Source organism: Gorilla gorilla, chromosome 16 (genome assembly GCF_029281585.2).
Source record: "Gorilla gorilla gorilla isolate KB3781 chromosome 16, NHGRI_mGorGor1-v2.1_pri, whole genome shotgun sequence".
NCBI lineage: Eukaryota > Metazoa > Chordata > Mammalia > Primates > Hominidae > Gorilla > Gorilla gorilla.
In genome coordinates this window covers 67488375-67500978 of record NC_073240.2, presented here as the reverse complement: position 1 = coordinate 67500978, position 12604 = coordinate 67488375, and the positions used below count along the sequence as shown (strand labels likewise).

General features: G+C 53.6%; 1 protein-coding gene across 1 annotated transcript in view; it reads right to left on the bottom strand.

Annotated features, from left to right (window-relative positions):
* Positions 1 to 12258, bottom strand: part of SMAD6 (SMAD family member 6) — a 79447-nt gene extending 67189 nt beyond the window's left edge. The window contains exons 1-2 of the mRNA XM_031002430.3: positions 10355 to 12258; positions 2688 to 2744 (exon numbers count right to left, since the gene is read on the bottom strand). Coding sequence (XP_030858290.1) covers positions 2688 to 2744; positions 10355 to 11171 — 874 coding nt within the window. The 5' untranslated portion in view covers positions 11172 to 12258. The remainder of the gene's footprint in view (positions 1 to 2687; positions 2745 to 10354) is intronic.
* Between the last annotated feature and the right edge of the window lie 346 nt (positions 12259 to 12604).

Below are 12604 nucleotides of genomic sequence, written 5' to 3'. Positions count from 1 at the left end.
TTCTTTGGATTTTTTTTTTAACCACTTCAAAAATAAAGGCCATTCGTAGCTTGCAAACCATATAAAAACAGGTGGTGGGCTGAGCTATTTGACCACCGGCAAGTGTCACTTCCTCTTTCTGGGCCTCAGTCGTCTCATTTGTAAAACCATGGGGACAACTGTTGGTTTCCACATAGTCACTCTGCAGGGCTGGGCAGTGTCCTGATTTTTGCTGCTTTATCACAGGCTAACTGACAAACCCTCAGGGCGATGATCCTTGACATTCAAACTGAGGTGCTAAGAACTTTCACTAAGAACTTTTGAGGGTTTTTTTCTCTAATGGAACTAGGGGTCCTACAAGCAACTAGTGCAATTATGCTGACTTAGGAAATGCTGAGACAGGCCTCCGAGGGAAGGACAGTGAGCCACCCACCTGAGTGGGGGCTGCTCTGAGTTTGTACCTCAACCCTGCAGCTCATTAGCTGGGAAGCTCCTCGCCCTCACTCGGTTTGATTCTTCATCTCTTAAGTGACAAGCTTCCACCACATGATCTCTCCAGTTTCCGAGAGAACTAAGGCTCCCCCATTCATGGGACAATCCTACTTCTGGAACAACAATAGGGTGGCCACCATGGTTTGGTGGCTGACTCCCACACCCTCGTGGAACAGCCTCTGCCCACCCAGCCTGAGAAGGTCACACTCCTGAAGGGACCTGGTGGGCACTTCTGACTTCACAGCAGGTGAGGGGTCTGGAATGAAAATGGGGTGGATATGCCTGAGTGTCTACGACACTAAGAAGTGACTTCCCCAGCCAGGCACAGTGGCTCACGCCTGTAATCCCAGCACTTTGGGAGGCCAAGGCGGGCAGATCACAAGGTCAGGAGATCAAGACCAGCCTGGCCAATATGGTAAAACTCCATCTCTACTAAAAATACAAAAATTAGCCAGGCGTGGTGACACGTGCCTGCAGTCCCAGCTACTTGGGAGGCTGAGGCAGAAGAATAGCTTGAACCCGGGATGCGGAGGTTGCAGTGGGCCGAATTCATGCCATTGCACTCCAGCCTGGGTGACAGAGCGAGACTCCATCTCAAACAAAGAAAAAAAGAAGTGACCTCCCAGATGATGCTGACACACACTACTGGGAGGAGGCCTTTACCGAAAACCAAACAAAACCCACTTTTTGTGGTCACTTGGTGGAATGTTGCAGCATCGTTGCCACGCCATCTGACTTTTAAAGCTTGAGTCCCACGGGAACTGCCTGGGTCACAAAGTTGCTCTCCTGGTACTGTCAGGGCCAAACTAACTTGTGCCACAATCAGGATCCCACAGATTCCACCACTTCTCTGCCTTAGAACCCATGCTCTGAAACCCCACTAGAGGAAACAGAGATCCAAGCAATCTCCACTTTTATTTTGTTTTAGAGATGGGGTCTTGTTCTGTCCCCCAGACTGGAGTGTAGTGGCACAATCATACCTCACTGCAGCCTCTAACTCCTGGGCTTAAGGGATCCTCCCACCTCAGCCTCCTAAGTAGCTAGGATTACAGGCCTGAGCCACCACACCCAGCTAATTTTCATATTTTTTATAGAGATGGGGTCTTGCTATGTTGCCCAGGCTGGTCTGGAACTTCTGGCTTCAAGCAATCCTCCCACTTTAGCCTCCTTAAAATGCTGGGATTACAGGCATGAGCCATCGTTCCCAACCACAACCTCTACTTTTTTTTTTTTTTTTTTTTTTGAGACAGAATTTCACTCACTCTGTCGCCCAGGCTGGAGTGCAGTGGCGTGACCTCAGCTCACTGCAACCTCCCAGGTTCAAGCAATTCTCCTGCCTCAGCCTCCTGAGTAGCTGGGATTATAGCTACTCGGGAGCATGTGCACCACAACACCCGGCTAATTTTTGTATTTTTAGTAGAGACAGGGTTTCACCATGTTGGCTAGGCTGATCTCGAACTCCTAACCTCAAGTGATCTGCCCTCCTTGGCCTCCCAAAGTGCTGGGATTACAGGCGCAAGCCAACAATCTCTACTTTTGAAACCACTTACATCTACCCCAGAATATGGGCTGATCATCTAGGCTCAAGGTTTTACAGAAAACATGTTCTGCCTCTGAATGGGAGTTGTCTAAAATTACCAGCTCCACTAAGCTCACCTAGGGGACAGTCCATGCCAGGGGCTTTGTGTACCGATATACATTCCTTTTTAACACTCCAATTGTTGTTTCTGCTCAAGTGAACATCTTGGCTTAAAAAGGGGGAAAATGTACAGCTCCTCTCAACAAAGACTTCATGCCCAACCTATTTGTCATACTACTAATTAATACACTCTAAAGGAGAATAACCCAAGGCTGGGGGGGCCCAAGAGAGAGGAAAGAGACACAGAAATGCCAACCCACCTCCGGTGAGATGCGTAAGTCAAAACCCAGTCATCTTCGACAGGCCCATGTTTAAAAAGGTCACAGAGAGGTTAATGATGAGCCGTGGAATTTCGAGATGTAAATAGCCTGCTGCAGAAGCTGGGTCTGCTTTGGCCCAACTGTGGGAGTGTTTGTACAACTTCACCCCATTTCACAGCAACCAGTCCGGCTTTCACCCCTCCCCTCCAGCCCTCCAGCCCTCCAGCCCTCCAGCCCTGAGGCTGGACAGACACTGGGCTGAAGAGGATCCAGTTCGGGACACACCTCTGCAAGGGTAGGAAGGAGGGCACACTTACCCAGTGGCTTGTACTCGTCGCGAGGAGACAGCCGAGAGTAGGGAGGTGGCGGAGATTCTGGAAGACAGGAGACAGCATGTCACTGCCAGGGTGGCGGAGCTCACACCTCAGGTTCTACATGCTTTTAATTACTGGTTTCCCAAATAGTAAACTCAGCCTCCAGGAAGCCCTCCCTTTGTCCCACCTCCTCTGCTGCCCAAATCCCCTCAACAGTTAAAGCCACAGGCTTGGGGCACAGACAGATATGGGCTCAATCCCAGCTCTGCCACCTTTGGCTGTGTGACCTCAAGCAACTTACTTCACCTCTCTGAGCCTGTTTCCTCAGCTCTAAAATGAGGATAATAATCATCTAGACCTCCCAGGTTTGCTGGGATAATGTATGTAAAATGCTTAGTGCAGCTCTTGGCACTGTCCAAAAACACCTCCATAAACAGTAACTGTTACTACTTTAACAAGAGAAACGTGAGTGCAGGGAAAGTCAGAGCCAGGGTTGCTGGATAAAATACCGGATGCTCAGTTACATTTGAGTTTTGGATAAACATGGCATCATTTTGTAGTGTAAGTGTGTCCCTTTCAATATTGGGGGTGTACTTATACTAAAATATGGTGTGTTGTTTATCTGATACTCGAATTTAACTGGGCATCCTGCATTTTATTTGCTAAATTTGGCAAGCCTAGTGTGAGTGCAAAGGCCCAGACACAGAAACTCGTGTCCAAACAAGCTGCATTAGAGCTAGCATTCCTAGGTGCAGGGGAGGACAGTAGAAAGGGTTAGGACCCAGAAGGCCAAACCCAGCTATCTCAATAGGAGGCCTTAAGCCAGTCACTTCCAGCTGTTGGCCTCAGTCTCCCCTTTTGTAAAGGACAGGGGTGGAACACAAGCTCTCTACAGCTCAGATACTATGATTCCTTATTGTCTATGATATTTTTCTTTGGGTTTCCTTTCATTTGCCTAAAATACTTCTCCTTAAAAACATATACTTTGCCTTCAGAAGAATTCCTTAGCTTCTTGCTTTATGGGAAGTAACAATTTGCTAAACTAAGTAACAATTTGCATGAATGAAATGACCCTTCATTTTCGGTAAATGAAACTAAACACAATCAAATCGCAAACTAAAACAAACTCTCAGTGGTAATAAAGTGGTAATAACTATTATTAGGCGGGTATCAGTAATGACACAAGGGGTAATAAGTGTTTTTCACAATTGTAATAAGCCACAATTAGTTACAGGAGCATTTGTTTTGCTCCATACACCCAATGAGGCCTCACCTCTTCCCCACCCCAGCTTTTCCAGCTCAAAGTTACTTCCAACAAAGTCAAAGCTCTGAGGTTTAGAAACAAGAGACTTTCTGTGGACAGAAATTAGGGAGAAGGAAAAGTGAATCACAGAGTAGCCACTGAGAGAGACGTGAACATTTGCTCGGTGTCTACCTTGTGTCTCACTCCATGCCAATCACTTTCAATTTTACTATTTTAGACCTCAGGTACAGAGTAGTTAATTATGCTCATCAGGCACCTATTTTTATTTAATCCTTTCTCAAAATACAAAAAATAAATGAGATGACATTATTATCCCCATTTTACAGATGAGAAAACTGACTTGCGCATGTTCCCTGAGCCAGTCATGGTGGAGCTGGGATTCCAGTCCAGGCCTGACTCTGCTCTGCCACCCAATGAGGTGGAATCAAGAGATGCCCTGTCTTACACCCCTTCATCCCCGCTGGGTCTGGGACACCACCTGCACAGAACGCGCTCACTAAATGTGGACACAGACAACTGGGATGAGGATAATGGTAAAGTTGAATGCATCTGTGGCCAAAGATGTGCAGAAAGGGGATCTAGGGGGCTCTCAGGCCTAGAGGCCAGCCTTGAGTGAGGACCAGCCTCTCAGGATAAGAGGCAGGGCATAGGAAGGGCTGGAGTTCCACAGGAAAAGAGAATTGAGGCCAGTGTTTCCACTGTACAGAGAAGGAGACTGTGGCCTGGTGAGTGGAAGTGACTCCCTCAGGAGCTAGGTATGGAGCCAGAATCAAAGCCAGGTCTCTGACCTCCATGCCCTTTCCACTACCCCCATGAACTTATCAGAAAGCCTGCAATTCCTTAGGGTTACTTTTGCAAAAATCTGACTGGCTGAGGTCTAGGCCACACATGGCATGGAGCTCTGAACATCTGCCCCCAAGATTTGTCCCCAAAGGTGAATCTTGACAACTATGGGCAGTAGTGGCTGGAGTCAAGCCTCTGTAACCAATGCCAGCATCTCTTCCAGGGGCTGCTTACCTGGGACTCAAAAGGTGGAAGTCAGGAAAGGCTCATGAAGTCCCACCTGGAAGAGCTACCTAGGCCTTGAGTTGTGACACCTGCTACCCACGGCCATAGCTGAGTTGGGAGTTCCAATGTTGTGAGACAAGAAAGAAAATCTATGAACCTGAACCATGAGACATACCAGCTAGTGGAGCACTACAAACCGTTCAGGAGGGACCTCACCAGGCTTCCATTAGCTCTGGCAAAATAGTATGCACACAACTGTTTAACAACTGCAGGGACTGAAAGCTAATCACTAGATTCCATTGTAGGCAACTAAAAAAGTATGAAGGCTTTAGACTCCACCCCACAACACAAGGATTTAGAGTGTCAAAGACAGAAGAGGCCTTGGGGTTCACCCAACTCAATTCCTTCTTTTCACTGATATGAAACTAAGGTCCCACTTGCTGAAGGACCTGCCCAAGGCCACACATGAAGGTAGCTGCAGGTGTTATAGGGGAGGCCAGTTACAGACCAATATCAGGTAACCCTTTCCAAAAATTGAGATATAATTCACATACCCTAAGATTCATCCTTTTTAAAAATATACCATTCAGTGGTTTTTTTAGTATATTCACAGCGTTGTGCAACCATCAACCACCATCTAAACACAGGACATTTTTTCCATCGCAAAAAGAAACACCATCCCCATTGGCAGTCACTTCCCAGACCCCAACCCCAAAACCCTGGGCAACCACTAACTTACTTTGTGTCTCTATGGTTTGCCCATTCTGGACATTTCATTTCATACAATATATGGCCTTTTGTGGCTGGCTTCTTCTTTCATGTGGCACAAAGTCATCGAAGTTCATCCATGTTGTAGCACGTTTCGGTGCTGGACTTCATTCTTTTTCATGGGTGAATGATATTCCATTCTTCGGACGTACCATATTTCATTTATCCATTTATCAGCTAATGGACATTTGGGTTGCTTCCTCTCTTTGGCTGTTATGAATAATGTGCTATCAACACTACTGGGTAACAATCAGCCGCCACTCCCACATGGCTGCGCCCTGTGGATCTGGACTGGTGGAGCCCCAGGGCATTACCTCAGGTGGGCAAGGTGGGCACTCAGGTGGGACACTTGGAGGGTGAGACCAAAGGTCAGAAAAGAAACTGTGAGCTGCCACCAGGCCCTCTGTCCACTCCCTTCTTAGAAGTTGTCTTAGTACTTTTAAAAGTTTTATTGATTTTAAAATAATAACCAATATGCTCTAAACTTTAACAGGAGAACTTTTAGAGCACTGCAGGCCCCTCTGAAAGAAGTGGACCTGATAGGGAGAGAAAGAAAAGAGAGGGAGACAGAAAGACATCAGAAACTCCAACCCCCTTGGACATCCAGCCTGAGGCATCAACTTCAGGAATCTCCTCCAACTTCCTGCAGAAGCAAGAGCAGTCAGCCAGGGGCCAGTGCACCAGAAGGTTCAGCTCAGCCCAGGCATGCCTCTGGTTAGCCCCCAGGGGGTACTTAGCCTTTTGGGATCTAGACCTAAATTCTAAAGCCAGAAAAGAGTTCACAGCCTCTCCCAGTGCCTGGCAAAGTTTCAGTTTGGGACATTACCTTACACCCCCATCTTTCCAGCTCAGCATCTTGCTTAGGAAAAGATCCACATGCCTCCCGGGTTGCCAAGTTTCCCCCCTCCCAAAGAGGGGCTGTGGATGGGGAGGGGGCCTCCTGAGTGCCCGTCCTTCCTGCCCCCAGAACCTGAAGACTCAACCCTAAGCCCCATGATGGGAGACGCAGAAAAGGAGCTCCTGGCACTTTAAGGCCGGCTGAGCCTAATTGCCCAGATTCCCCTGGCAGCCAGATAAACAGCGCGGCCGGCTGGCGCCAGCAAGAGGCAAACTGCACATTATCACCCCTTCCTCACCTCCAGGAGGAGCTAGGAGGAGCAGACAAGCAGGGCTAGGGGCCGCTGAGCCGGGCAGGGCGGGGGCTTGGAAGCCCAACTTGAAATTGATCTCATTTCAAAGGGATAATGCCAGGCCAAATAAAAGGAAAACTTTCTAGCCCATTCTAATTCCTATAGTCCTGGCCTGGGAACCCTGTGTTTTCCTAGGCGGCCTCCTCCAGTAGTTCAGAAGTTCTCTCTCTCGCTCTGTCTCTCTTCCCCGGGCGCAATTTGGATAATAGTAATTTACTGAATATAATTACAGAAAAAAAAAAGTGGGGAAGCAAAGAGCAGGAGATTTATTCCGAAGTTAATGGATACTTTCAGGAGAAAGGAGCTCTATAAACACAGGTTAGAGCTGTGATTAAAGTATTTCTCCACATTTCCGTCCACATAGGCACCCACCGAGCTCAGCGAACTGGCTTTTCCTGGGACAGAAAGACACCCAAGGGGGAGGCAGAGTTGGGCCTGACTCCCACGGGCTGGGAGGCCAGGAGGCCCCTAGCCCAAGCCCAGCAGAGGTGGGTCCCCTCCTGAGGACCCCAGTTTCCGAGACAAGCCTGGGGCAGAGTGGGGGAGGGGACGGAGGCCTGTGTGGCCTGGAATCTGCACATCAGCCCTCAGAGATTCCCTCCAACCCTTTACTTTAGATATAGGAAAAGAAGCCCAAAGAGGAAACTAGCCCCAAGGCCACAACTCAAGTTGATGGAGATTGAGCTCTGAACAGCAGGGGTCCACACTGCCCAGGAAGGGGTCTTCTGTCACCGGGGCTCCCTGCGGTGGTCGGTGAAGGTGCGGAGGTGACTGCTGCCAGGTGGGAGTCCCTCAGTGCCGGTGTTCCAGTGTACTTTACTCGCTAGCGGTGTGCCTGCGCTATGTGTGTGCGCGCATCTGTCTGCCCGGTGCCCCGGCCCTCTTCCCAGAGCCCTGGAAGGCGCAGTCTCCTTATCAGGACGCGCACCGCTGAGCCCCAGCTATGCGCCCGCCCAGTTACGGGAGCCAGGCTGGCGGCCAAGCGGTGGAGGCGGGTGGGCAGCCCAGGGCTCCCCCAGCTCTCAGGCCAGGGGCAAGAGGGTCAACCTGGCACATACTGGAAACTCTTCCCAGACCATCGGTCCTCCCAGCTGTCCCCAGGGTGGCTGAATGCGGGCCCCACAGGCTAGCAGCTAGCAAAGAAACGGGAGGAGACTTGGGGTGCTGCAGCCCTGGCAACAGCGCCTCCTTCTGGGAGAAGGAGGGGAATCAAGTGCCAAGGCTTAGTCCAGATTTAGATGGGGAGAATATTCCTAGAGCCACCCCCACTGACCAGCACGGTGGCTGAGAGGGGAGGTAACTCATCCAAAGTCAAGCTGCACGTTACTAGCTGGGCAGAGCCTAGGACCAGGTCCATGGTCAAGAACCGTTCTACTGCAGCTTGCCAGGTTATCTCTTGACCTGTACCTCTCCAAACCCACCAAATGCAAACCAACACCCAAGCCAACTCCTAGTCCCAGGAGTAGTAGCAGGAGGGTCCTGTCCATCGTCTCCAACTTTTTCACTCCTCCCCTCCCTGCCCAACCACCTGAACGTGCCTGGCACCTTGACTCTGAGCTGGCTGGCTCCCTCTCCTCTGACCTGGCTGGCTCCCTCTCCTCTGACCCATCCTCCAAGGTCCTGCTCCAGGTTTGAGCTGTGGAGCTCCTGCATGCCATCCTATTACATACACACCCACAGCCTTCTGGTAGTTCACACCCAACGACCTGGCCCTGCACACTTCCCTTCTTCCCCCATCTCTCCCCCATAAATCCCTCGTGGGATTGTTTCTTGAGGGCACAGATCCTACTCATATTTCCACTCTGTTAGCCACAGCACCCAGCACAGTGCCTGGCCCAGAGTAATTGCTCAACAAACATTTGCTGCACACTGAAGTGGCGAAAGAGAATACACCTGCCAGGGGCTTCTACAAGAGTGGAAGGGACCTACTTAAAAAAAAAAAAAATCACCAGGAACAAGACAACCATAAATACGGGTCTCCTTCCCCAGAGGCAGGGAGGAGTCATAGTTGGCAGAGGGGAGAAAGTCACTTCCAGGGAAAGCTGTCAGGAAGGGGAAAAGAGTACATAGAAAGCCTGGCATGAGCCACAGATCAGGGGCTGCTCATAGCTCCTAAATTGGGACTGGAGTGACCATGAGGGGAGTAGGGTGCCTGATCAACACTGCCCCTCCCCACCCGCCCCCATCAATGCCCTCTATGCAGGAATCATCACTGAGGGGAAACTTCCTTTCCTCTCCAGACACTACTCCACACGCAAACAAAACACCTAGGACAAATGCACCGTCCTAGAAACCACTTTCCCCTTCCACACAGAGAGTCAGGAGACCTACAACCTGACCCTCTCTGTGCTCCCAGCCTGGGTGCTGACTCTCCCCAGGGAAGCCAGAGTGGAGGGATTCAGAGCCCTCCCAGGCTCAAGAGCCTGTGACTCCCTGCCAGTCCCACCCCTGCAAAACCCCAGTGCCAGCTAATGGATTCCCATACATCCCTCAGAGGCTAGCTACAGGCTAAAGTGTGTGTTCCCCACAAGACAGAGGTCAGAGCAAGGCAGCTGCAAGCTCCTGGCCTGCTGGAGCCTCCGGACCTGCTGGGGCCTCTGCCTGTCTGCACCTGAGCACCAGGGCCTGGCCAGGTAAGCGAGGCTAAGGGTGGGGTGTGTGCAGGAAATCCCAAGAGGAGAACAAAGAAGGGGGGCAGTTCTCAGAGGTAATCCACTATCTGGCTTCTTCACCTACTCACGGATGCCTCCAAGACCCTAAACTCTATACAAAAGCTGAACACAAAACTTGAGAAGGACTATGGAAGACCCTGGCACTTGACACCCAAGGGATGTGGGGAATGATATTATGTGGGGAATAAAGAGGGTGCTCTTTACTCCAGAGAGGGGTTACCCTGCAAAGCTTTGTCGAAAGTATACAAAGGCACAAATTGGACATCTGACGAACACTTTTGATTCTAGCTATGATTTGTGTACACCCAATTTCACAACTTACAGCTACTTGGACATAGAAAAGCACAGTGTGGGTAAGGGCACGTGCATACAAATGCTAGAAGCCTGGGCACAGACTGGGGTAGATTCCGGAATTGAGGTAGGAGGAAATCGCACCTACTTCTTTGGTCTCTCCTTGGCCTGCCCTCCCCTTTCACTGCCTATGAAGTTGGAGCCTACATCATGTCCCTGAAACTGCACAGAGAAAACTACGACAGGTACCCTTTTAAGTTTACCGCAGCCTCGAGATAAAGTTGCCACTTGATGTGTGTGCTGGGACACCCACTCCCCTCGGCCGGTCTGAGGCGCCTCCCCTGGTGGCTCCCACGCTCCAAGGGCACCCGGGGGAGCACCCGCAGCTGCGCCGAACCGCAGTGTTACAGAGAGAAGGGCACGGAAGGGGATGGGGACGGGGAGCCGGGGCCCCCCCGGCCGGCGCAGCGCGCTCACCTGGCCCGCAGAGCCGGCTGAAGTGGTAGGGGTTGCAGCACACGGTAGGGCCGTCGGCGGCGGCGGCGAAGCTGTGGCAGCCGCACAGGGGCTTCAGCTCCACGGCGTGCTGCAGGTCGGGCCAGCGGAAGAGGCGGCCGAGCAGCAGCTGCGGCGGCGCGGGCTGGCCGCCCAGGCGGAGGTCGGCGCGCGGCACCAGCACGCAGCCGCCCGGCACGCCGCCGCGGGACTCCACCGCCTCCAGCAGCGTGTCCAGCGAGCGCTCCTTGAGCCGCTTCAGCAGCGAGTACGTAACCGTTTTGAGTTCCTGCTCCAGCAGCAGCAGCCGCGAGCGCGCTTCGCGACTCCGCCCGCCGCCCGCCGGCTCCAGGGCCGCCCCGGCCAGGGGGTCGCTGGCGTCCCGGGGCGCGCCGGAGGCGTCCCGCTCCGAAAAGAGACAGCAGGTCACCGTCTCGCAGTCACTCTCGGGCAGCCAGCCCGGGCCTCCCGGCTCCGCCACGTCTAGCAGGGAGCTCCCAGCGCCGGCCCCTGGCTCCGACATGGGCCTCGGGGGGCCCCCTGCGCGCCGGCGCCTCCCCGCGCCCTGGGCGCCTCGCTGTCCCACTGCGTCCCGGGGCCGCCGCGGGGCTACCGGGCGGACTTCGGAGCGGCCGCAGCCTCCGCCCTCTCTTGCCCGCGGGGCCGGCTCAGCTCGGCTGCCCAAGCTCCCATCCTCGTCGCCGCCACCGCCGCCGCCGCTGCCGCCTTCCTCCCGGTCGGGGACCACACGACTTCGCCAAAGTCGCCGCACCAGCCCCGAGCGTTTGGACCTGAACATACGATATCCTTTGGCGCCAGGGGTGGGGGGGAGGCGGTCTCCGGTTACCGGGGGTCCGTTCCCTCAGCGAGGCGCCGGCTGCGCGGGTCGCAGCCCCACATGAAGCTCCGCCGCGGAGCGCCGTGCAGACCGCGCACAGCCTGTCGTCGAAGGGGCGCCGCAGGGCGACAACATGAGGGAGCTCGCCGAGGCGGGACGGCCGGGAACACACGCACGCCGCGCCGCAGTCTGCGCGCGGCCAGCGGCTACATGGACCGCAGCGGCGGGGCTGCTCAACAACTCCAGCCCCCGCGCTTTAGGGGGGCTGCAGGCGGCGCGCCTCCAGAAAGACCCCACATGGGCCGGCGAGCCTTCAAAAGTTGCGCGGCTGGTCCATGAGCACAAAGCGCTCCGCGAACCCCCAAATGTGTCTGTAAAGCCCTGCCTTTACCCTGCCTTTTTTTTAAACCAAAGCGCTTAACTACATGGGCTTTTCCTGCAGGATCCGAAAGGCAGGCTTGTTGATACCCCCAGCTCCCTTCTTACTCCCTGCAAAAAGAAAAAAAAAAAAGGAAAGAAAGAAAAGGAAATCCCAAACAAAACCTAAATCCCTGGATTTGCATGCACGAAAGGCCAACGCCGTCTCAGGTCCCAGGCGCTAGATGCACTTGGAGCGAGTTCCTCCTGGACGCGGGTGTCAACACATGAGTGGAAGCTGTAAAAATCCCAAAGAGCTGCTGAGAATCCTTAATTAAAAATGCAGTCCACCGAGGCAGAGGTCGCAGCCCGCCCCACGCTGCCCTCGGACGCTTCGTGCGCCGAGGCTGCCGAGGTCGCCCCCCCTCCCCCCTCCACAAAAGTGCCTCCCGGTGGCCCCGGGGTCCCAGCGAGGTCTGGCGAGGCAGCGCCCGGCGGCTCTTTCTCTCGGCTCAGCTCCCTCGATCGCTCCCCAGCTCGGCTCTCTCTCTCTTTTTTGTTCTCCTCAAACGCACACTGAGGGCCCCCGGAGGAGCGCCGCGGAGTCATTGGCTGCCTCCCATCATATGCCAGTCTAGACACTTTGGCGGCTCCGCGGCGCTGATTGTTGCGCAAACAAGGTTTCAAGTTTCTTAACTCTTAAAGGAGAACACGTCCCATTGCAGGGCAGGAGGCTCCAAGGGGCCGGCTCCCGGGGCGGGCCGAGCTCGGGCCCCCGCCCCACACCGCCCCGGCACCCCCGCCCAGGGCCTGACAGCGCCCGCGGCCCGCTTTCTGCCTCGCGTTGCGCCCAGGACACGGATGCGAGCGAGCACACACGCGCGCGCGGACACACACACACAGGGTTACACGAGCCACGAGCAGGCGCGCAAGGCTCGGCGGACCCACTGAGACTCGGACGCAAACGGGACGCTTTGCCTCTCCCTGGCTTGTGCACAAACTTACAAACACACTTTGCACTTTAAAGTTGTTCCAAA